Source organism: Mus caroli, unplaced genomic scaffold (assembly GCF_978045245.1).
Source record: "Mus caroli unplaced genomic scaffold, Mus_caroli_1 scaffold_8, whole genome shotgun sequence".
Lineage (NCBI taxonomy): Eukaryota > Metazoa > Chordata > Mammalia > Rodentia > Muridae > Mus > Mus caroli.
The window spans coordinates 99,519,248-99,529,277 of NW_028227263.1; the positions used below are offsets into that span (position 1 = coordinate 99,519,248).

At 42.2% G+C, this 10,030-nt stretch overlaps 1 protein-coding gene across 1 annotated transcript; it reads left to right on the forward strand.

Moving 5' to 3' along the window:
- The first annotated feature begins 8,461 nt into the window (after window positions 1-8,461).
- LOC147003250 (mas-related G protein-coupled receptor member A4-like) lies at window positions 8,462-9,451 on the forward strand. Its single transcript, XM_085840903.1, has one exon. The coding sequence runs from the start codon at window positions 8,510-8,512 to the stop codon at window positions 9,449-9,451; it is 942 nt and encodes a 313-aa protein (XP_085697029.1). The 5' UTR covers window positions 8,462-8,509.
- The last annotated feature ends 579 nt before the right edge of the window (window positions 9,452-10,030 follow it).

Sequence of the window (10,030 nt, forward strand, 5' to 3'; positions counted from 1 at the left end):
TTGCATTGTAGACCAAGCTGGACTTGAACTCAGAGAGATCCACCTGCCTCTGCTTCCTGAGAGCTGAGACTAAAAGAGTGCACCTCCATATACACACTCACCTATGTTTTCAGCTGACACCCTCTCTTCCTCAGTTTGTTCAAATATGCCTAGAGGATGGTCATAGCCTTTAACACTGGGCTATTGAATTATTTTCTGGCATTTCAATAATTTTTGTGTATTTATATTCCATTATTTTGGGTTAATCGGTTCTTTAATATATCACACCACCTTACTTTCCATATCCCTTGGATTTGTACCCTGAAACTTGAACTCCAGAATTGAGGCTGCAGCTGCCCTTGTGTGTGGCTTTATTACCTATTCAGAAGTTAGTACTTTCTGCCCAAGTACATCCTGTGCCAAGATAATAATCAACATCCTAGATTCATACTGCTTGTCAGAGTAAACATTCACATCCAAGATATATTTGGGCATGGTTATATAAAAATGTTTGATGTTGTCGCCGTAGCCAAAGGGATTGACTTTCCCACCACTCCAAATATAATCCACTTTCTTGGGAACAGTGAGCAGGGTAGGAAGTGTTGGGGATCGATCACCCAATACAAGTTTCTGGGATGCAAATTAATTCTCTCTCTTTCTCTCTCTGAAACAATTTTTCTCAGTGTGACCCTAGTTGTCCTGGAACTCACTGTGTAGACCATGCTGGTCTGACACTCACAGAGATTTCCTGCCTCCCAAGTGGTGTGGTCTAATGTGGCACCAAACAGGTCCAGATAGAGTCTTAAACCTTGTTTTTGCAGAGAAACAGCCTATAGACCTTGTCTCTTTGATTGCAGCCCTACTTGGGTCAAGAGAATTGTGCCCCACCTCCTATGCCTTTGTTTATCATTCTTTGTTAGGGTCTATTGTTTCTTGTGTAAATCTAAGGTCTATCTGGGTTTTTTCTTGTCTTGGTCTACAATGTGTTGTTATTCCTCCTGCCCCTCATAGGACTCACTACTCCTGACAGCATTACAGCTGATCAGCAGACATGCACAAAGGCCCCAGATAATTCTCTATCTTCCCCCATCTGTCCTCATTGTGTAAAGCCTATTTATTCACCACAGCATCTTCAGGAGAAATGAGAGAACTAGGCACCAAACTAGAATACCTGGTTTTAGTATTTCTTAAGACACCCTAGAAGCAGAAAGGGAAAGTTGCCTGTATCTCCTCTCCCCATATTAGTAAAGAGAGATCTCTGGTAAATCAGGAAAGTAAAGTAAATTGAGTCCAGATCTCAGAATGAAATTCTTCTGTCAGGTGTTTCACTATGACACCTAGCGCCAGTCAGAACCTCACAGTCCCTTCTCCTAAGCAAGTGGCCCAGAACAGAGCCTCTAGAACTACACAATCCCAGGGCTAATGGCTATATCTCCCATATCTACCCCAGCTCACCATGAGAGAAGACTCTACCCACTGGGAGATAAGGCAGGAAAGTGAACCTGTGACTTAGCCTTACTGAATATCAGACCCACTTCACTGAGATCCAACACTAGACAGAGCTTAAACACCTTATCCACTGGCCAGCATTTTCATACTGACCCTCTAATCCCACCCTGGAGGCAACAGAGACTGTCCCCAAAAGGGACAGGTTTTGGTTTCATTTGCTGCAACAGCAGCCTTAATCTGGGCTTTATGGAATCAGTGACATAGTGCAGATTCCTTCATCCACTATTTCTCTGGTGTAACTGGCTTCAATATATCCCACAAGCCATCTCTCATCCTCAGAAGGCACATCCCCTACAAAAGTCCCAGCTACTGACTTAGGACAAAGTAGAATCCTCAAGGTGTTGCCTTAGAATTCAGTGTAAGAAATATAGATTTTTCTTCCCAAGACAAAGACCATTTGAAGCATCTGGACCTATCCCCATGCAATATGGGATGAACAGTAGCCCACTGTTGGTTGGGTTCTGCCCTGGCCTCCTTACCTGTATCCGACCATGCTATTTTCAACCATGAATTTATCTCAAAACAGCGAAGCCTGCAACAAAAATATCCTGTTCTCCCCCAAGTGCTACATGGTCTCTGTGGGCTTAGGAATAACAGTGTTTTCTAACACAATGCCCACTACACTCCTCTCCCAATCCCAGTCAGTAATGACTTAAGAAAAAATGTGAAATCAACCCCAAACCATTGTATGAGAGCTATGGGTAAACCACAGCTAGAAAGAGTGCTACAGTGCCTGAGCACATGCTGGTGAGCAGAAAAGGTGCCTGCATCTGACATGGAACCAGTGGAGACTTCTGAAGGCAAACTTCCCCTTTATGTGCTCCTCTGGATCCTTTTAACACCACCTTTGAATTTAGGACAAATCTGGGCTTGGTGCACCTCCTAGTGGTGAGACAGTGACAACACGCTCCCAACAGCAAGATCACCATAAACCTCAAGTTTGGGAGCTCAGAGTACATGAGCAAGCTGCTTAGAGACTCTAGGTGCACACAGTACGATTTTGAGCACTAAATCCATAACCCATTCCTTGAAAACATAAATGGTAAGCTTGTCAACACACTCAAGAGATTTCAAGGAAGCCTGAGTGTGGTATGAGTTTTTAGCACACATGAGCCTCAGCTTCAGTCTTTACCACTAGAAGAAATGAGATCATGAATTTCACTAATGAACAAAATAAAGGAAGGAGATTATTCAGTTGGTAAAGTGCCATTTGCACAAGCATGAGGCCCAGAACTCCAATACCAGGAATCTCACATCAAGCTAGGCATGACACATACTGGTAAAGAAAGCAGAGACAAGAGAGTACTTCCAGACTTGGGGGCCAATTAGTATAACTAAATGAGAGAGCTGTAGGCTCAGTGCGATGCTCTAAATTAAAAACTAAGCTATGGAAACATTGAGAAAAATCACAATGAATAGCAATCTCTGCCCTTCCCAGATGCATACACATACACACAACACACGTAGACACACACATACACACTCACTCACACACATATTGTCACACATACACAGACAAAAAACCAAAATTCAAGTAAAATCATCCAAAAATATGGAAAATGTGATATTTCTGAATATTCATTCCTTTCAAAATACCAAAAGTGAATCTTAATGGATAGGTCCAAAAGGAGTGTATCTCAACATGATAAACACCACACTCAGTGAGGCCCAGCTGATGTCATAGGAAAAGCTGAAATCCTTTTCTCTAAGATCTCAAATAAAACAGGAAAAGTCAAACACGGCTTTTACTGTATGATTCAACAGAGTAGTTGTCTTAGTTATGGTTTTGTTGCTGTGAACAGACACCATGACCAAGGCAACTCTTATAAGAATAATATGTACTAGGTGGTGGGTTTACAGGTTCAGAGGTTCAGTCCATTATCATCAAGGCAGGAGCATGGCAGGATCCAAGCAGTCATGTATAGTGCAGGAGGAGCTGATAGTTATACCAATTCATCTGAAGGCAGGTAGCAGAATAGTGGCTTTCATACAGCTAGAATGAGGGTGTTATAGCCCACACCCACAATGACACACCTACTCCAACAGAGCCACAACTAATCATGCCACAGCCTGGACCAAGCATACAAAAAACATCACAGTACTAGAAGTCCTTTCTGCTGAGTTCTGGCAAGATAAAAGCTATAAATATTAATTAAGAGTGAGAAGATCCAGTCCGAACTTTTTCAGGTGACAGGATCTGACTTATATTAAAAGCTCTAAGTCCTCCGACCACTAGAACTAATGAATGAAATCAGCATACAGAGAGGATGCTAGAGAAAGCTGTGACCTCCAAGGAACACACTGCCACTGTCCTATATCATCCAAGTAGGCCCCAACTCCCAAAAACACAATCATCATGTGGAGTCCACCAATGGTTTAATATATTTATTGCATCCATTCTCATCAGCTGACCTCTGGAGGTGACCTTACAAACATATAGAAAGATATGCTTCATGGATCTCCCACGGGTTTCTTAACATAATCAAATTTACAGTCAAGATGAACTGTGACAAAGTCCACCCCTTCCCAACCTGACACCCTAAAACATCACTTTAAACCACAAGATTTTACACTTGATCCTAAAATGACTTCTATCTCTCTCACAATGAAAAATCTACCCAGTCCTCTACCCACTCCAACTGCAAAAGTCCCAAAAAGCTTTATCAGAACCAGCATAAATTCAGACACTCCTAAGACTCAGGATGTATTTTCAGCAATGATTACTATAAAATATAGAAATTATATAATCCCATCAAACTGTGATCCAGAGCAAACATCACCATACCAACGGGGATAAATGGAGAAATGGAGAGAAAGGATCGCATCACACCAAGAACAAAACCCAGCAAGGAGCACAATGTGGCCCATGTTCAATATCTATGGAATAAGGATGGTATCATGATATAAGAGCCAACAGGCTTGGGCAGCTAAGCTCCTAGAGACTTGCTGTTTGTATCCCACTTGGCCTCCTGTGAAGCTGATTCCACTTGGTATCTGTGTCTTTCCTCTGCAGAATTATCTATCTGGGGCATCTCCAACATCCTTGGCTTGCCATTGCAGTTTAGGCATTACCCTAAAGATTCACTTGCCACACTCTTGGGGCTGACCTCTGTAACTAATGCAACCCTGCTACACACTGCCAGACTTTCTAGCTTTCGTTTGGAATTCAAGTGGAAAATTCCACAATCCAGCAACTTTTGTATTCTGGATGTACTACAAGAAAAATGGCTATGTCTAATAACAACTCAAGCAGTACCTGGTCTCACAAGGGTCATGACTTCAATATCCCTTGAGAATCTCAGCAAATGAACCAGAGAATGAATTTCTCCTTGTGTAAGAAAATCTTGGGGTAAGCCGGGCGTGGTGGCGCACGCCTTTAATCCCAGCACTCGGGAGGCAGAGGCAGGCGGATTTCTGAGTTCGAGGCCAGCCTGGTCTACCAAAGTGAGATCCAGGACAGCCAAGGCTACACAGAGAAACCCTGCCTCGAAAAACCAAAAAAAAAAAAAGAAAAAAAAGAAAATCTTGGGGTGCCATTTTTCTCACAGGAAACTCTTTCAAATCACAGTTCTACTTTACACCATTGAACATGCAATGGATAGGGTCTGAATCTTGAAAGGCCCTCAGAAATATTCCTCTTTATTGGCCATGGTATATCTTGTTTAATAGGTTTGGTTTGGTTTGATTGGGTTGGGATTTTTTGTCAACTCAACACAAATCTTGAAAAAACCAAGAGAGAATTGAGAAAATGTCCCCATCAGATTGAATGGCAGTCAAGTCTGTAGACAATTCCCTCACTAATGATTGATGCAAAAGGACCACACACACTGTGGGCTGAGAAATCCATGAGTAATGATCTAGTTAACTTTGGGTCCCCATGTGATGTAGAGCATCAAGGTGGAACTCTGTACAGATGTTGAGCACTGTGTTGGTATGTATAGTGTTGTAGAGCATCATGGTGGGAGTGTTTAGTTATTTATACCATCATCTTAGGCTTCTGTAGTTATTTATACCTTCATTTTAGGAGTGTGTACTGATAAAGGGCATCATGGTGGGATTGTGTAGAAAGATAGAGTTCCATGTTGGTGTGTGAAGTGTTGTAGAACATCACAATGGGAGTATGTCATGATGATTAGCACCAAGAGAGGAGTGTGTAGTGATGCAGGCATCATGAGGAGAGTGTTTAGGAGTGAAGGGCATCATAGTCTGATCTTGTAGCACTGTGAAGAAACAGAGCCATAAGCAGCACAGCAAGAGATGAGTTTTAAAACTGGCTCACACACCATGACCAGAAAATTTCTTCTCTGTCTGGTTAAGTTTAGTTTCTGTGTCCATGTTAAGCAAGGATTCTACAAACCCAAGTATGCAAGTCAACAATCTAAGTATAATTTGTTCCTTTTGAAGTTACTACTAGTTCAATATAACAAATACCTCATGCCATGAAATTAGCTTTGAACATTGCTAAGCCCATAATGGGAAGTAAAAGATTTGCTAGGTTTCCACTTTCTTCCTTTTCTATTCCATTGGGACCATAGTGGCTAGTGTCTCTTACAAGATCACAAGGAGGAAGCCCTGCATTCATTCCTGGGTGCCTGTCTGCATCCTCCTTTGGCCTGGAGGTCCTCTATGAAATCCTGAAGTAAGAAAGAAATCCTCCAGACTCTGAATTTTCTTCCTAGACAACTGCTATTCCCTTCCATGTTGCCAACAACTTCTCCTCACTCTTTCTGTACTTTCTTTAAGCTGGATGGTTTCTTAATCTACAGTATTGACTGCCAGCTCAAACTTGGATATTTTTTGGCTTTGATATTTCTTCTCTGGATTTTCTCCCATCCACACAGAATCAAAACATTGAGTTGATGATACTAAGGTACTGTTCAAAGGAGAAGTGTGGGTTCCTGGGCTTTGGGGTTATTAATAATTTACCTGTCCTCTGACAGCATCTATAAACTCCCCTGAAACACAAAAACCATTGTTGCTAGTAGGAAAGCTAGGCCTGACAATTAATTAATGATCATAAAATGTACATTATAAACACCTGAAAAGCTCATAATTAAATTCATCACGTTATACAGTGAGTATGTTGTGGGGTCTGCTTAAATCCAACATAAATCCAACATAACTCAAATACTATGGCAGTGCAAATGACAAAAAGTATTGTAATCAAGCTGATTCTGGTCCATGGGACTGCAGAACAGACCCTAGAGCTGAACTATGACCTTGAAGGAAAGTTGTACAGATTATTTACGGAATGGAACCTTAATGATAGGGGAAAAGAATGGGCTGTAGCATTGTCCAGTCATGATTGGACATGAGGGGTTGAGCAAGGGAGTTTTCACCAATCAGGTTAGGAGTAAGTTTATAGACCTGGGAAGAGAAACTTAATATGACCCTGCCAGCAAGATGGAGAAGTTACCCCTGTGATTTCTGGACTGTCACATCTATTTCCTTATAGTAGAAGCTGTTTGTCTATTGAGAAGTCCCCAGCTCCCACTGGTTCTTGGGACCTTGGATTTAGTTTCTATGATTAAATGGAGTTTGAAAATGAAATGGTAATTCTTAGAATTGGTTTCTTTTGCTTGTTCCCAACAAATATGTATTAATAAAATATGTCTTTAACAAAAGTTGTGTTCAATCAAAAAAACCCTGAGATTGTACCTCACAACAGTCAGAAAGGCTAAAATCAAAAACTCTGCAACAATTGAGTGACAGCAGATGCTTCTGAGGATGTGGAGAAAAAGGAAAACTACTCACTTTCTGGTGGGAATGCTCTCTGGTACAACCACTCAAGAAATCAGTTTGGTGGTTCCTCAGAAAACTGGACATAGTACTACCAGAGGATCCAGGAATACCACTCCTAGGCATATACCCAGAAGATGTTCCAACATTTAATAAGGACACAGGCTCTAATATGTTCATAGCAGCCTTATTTATAATACCCAGGAGCTGGAAAGAACTTAGATTTCCCTCAACAGAGGAATGGATACAGAAAATATGGTACATTTACACAATAGAGTGGTACTCAGCTATTAAAAATGAGGAATTCATGAAACACTTATGCAAATGGATAGAAATAGAAAATATCATCCTGAGTGAGGTAACCCAATCACAAAAGAACACACATGGTATGTACTCACTGATAAATGGATACTAGCCCAAAAGCTGCAAATAATCAGGATAAAATTCACAGACCACATGAACCTCAATAAGAAGGAAGACCAAAGTGTGGGTGTTTCAGTCCTTCTTAGAAGGAGAACAAAATACTCACAAGAGCAAATATGAAGTGTAGACCAGACTCTAAATGAAAAGTCACCCTGAGAATGTTCCACCTGGTGATTCATTCCATATACAGTTACCAAACCCCGACACTATTTTGCATGCCAAGGAGTGAATGCTGACATAGCTGTTTCCTAAGAGACCATGCCAGAGCCTTACAAATACAGAGGCCCATGTTAGCAGACAACCATTAGACTGAGCACAGGGTCCCTAATAGAGGAGTTAGAGAAAGGATGGAGGTAGTTGAAGGGGTTTGCAGCCCCATAAGAAGAACAACAATATGAAACAACAAGATACTCCCTCCCAAACCCCTCAACTCCTAGGGACTAAGCCATCAACAAAGGAGTACACACGGCTCCAGATGCATATGTAGCAGAGGATGGCCATGTCATGCATGGATGGAAGAAGAGGTCCTTGAATCTATGAAGGTTCTATAGATGCCCCAGTGTAGGGGAATCTAGGGCAGAGAGGTGGAAGTGGGTATGTGGGTTGAGGAACACCCTCACAGAAACAGGGGAGGGAGGATGAGATGGGGGTTTCCAGGAAGGGGGAAAAGTGGGAAAGGGGATAACATTTCAAATTTAAATAAAGAAAATATCCAATACAAAAAAAATTTGAAAAAAAAACCCACAAAAATAAAAAAAAGAAAAGAAAAGTTGTGTTCATAGTGAAGGCCTCATTTCTTCTTTGTGTTCCCAGCAACACCAGTGCAGGGTTTCTGAACCTAAACACCTCAGCATCGGCAATGGCACCCACAACAACAAATCCAATGGATGAAACAATCCCTGGAAGTATTGACATCAAGACCCTGATCCCAAACTTGATGATCATCATCTTCGGACTGGTTGGGCTGACAGGAAATGCCATTGTGTTCTGGCTCCTGGGCTTCCGATTGCACAGGAATGCCTTTTTAGTCTACATCTTAAACTTGGCCCTGGCTGACTTCTTCTTCCTTCTCTGTCACATCATACATTCCACAATGGTTCTTCTCAACGTTTCCCCACCCAACGTTATTTGGGTCCATTGTTTTGACACCATCAGAATGGTTCTCTACATCACAGGCCTGAGCATGCTCAGTGCCATCAGCACTGAGCGCTGTTTGTCTGTCCTTTGCCCCATTTGGTATCGCTGCCACCGCCCAGAACACACATCAACTGTCATGTGTGCTGTGATCTGGGTCCTGTCCCTGTTGATCTGCTTTCTGAATGGATATGTCTGTCATTTCTTTGGTCCCAAATATGAAATTGCCTCTGTGTGTCTGGCAATGAACTTCTTTATCAGAACATACCCTATGTTTTTGTTTGTAGTCCTCTGTCTGTCCACCCTGGCTCTGCTGGCCAGGTTGTTCTGTGGTGGTGGGAAGAAGAGATTTACCAGATTATTCGTGACCATCATGCTGACCGTTTTGGTTTTTCTTTTCTGTGGGTTGCCCCTGGGCTTCTTCTGGTTCCTGTTTTCCTGGATTAAGGGTGGTTTCAGTGTATTAGATTATAAACTTTTTCTGGCATCAATTGTTCTAACTGCTGTTAACAGCTGTGCCAACCCCATCATTTATTTCTTCGTGGGCTCCTTCAGGCATCAGTTGAAGCGCAAGACACTCAAAATGGTTCTCCAGAGTGCACTGCAGGACACTCCTGAGACACCTGAAAATATGGTGGAAATGTCAAGAATCAAAGCAGAGCCATGATGAAGAGCCTCTGCCTGGACCACAGAGGTGGCTTTGGAGTGAGCACTGCTCTGCTGCACTTGACCACTGTCCACTCTCCTCTCAGCTTACTGACTTGGCATGCCTCACTGGTCCAACAACTCCTTCAAAAGCTCTCCACTGACTTATTATTTCTACCTCTCCCAAATAATAGCATTAATCAGAAAGCATCATGTCTGCATCCTTCTTGACATTAATCCAATTCTCATACTAACTTCATCTGAAACTTTCTTGCTGTTTCTTTGGAACTTTTGTTGCCATGGTAATAGCCTAAGTCCAGCACCATGATTCTCTTGTCTGTGATTGTTCTATACCTGAATGTAAAGACAAAGGAGCCAGGAGATGATCCTGTGTCACAGTGCTCATTACCCAAACACCACCAAGAGAGCTTGTCTCCCAGAAGTGCAGATAAGCCTGTGAACACAGGTCAGACCACCACTTCTGCTTAAAGGGACATGCCTGGAACCCTCAGGACACAGGAACAGAGGAACAGCCTGGGACAGGATACTTCCAGTTTCCAACTGCACCCCAGAGCTGATCCTGTGACACAGCTCTCCATAC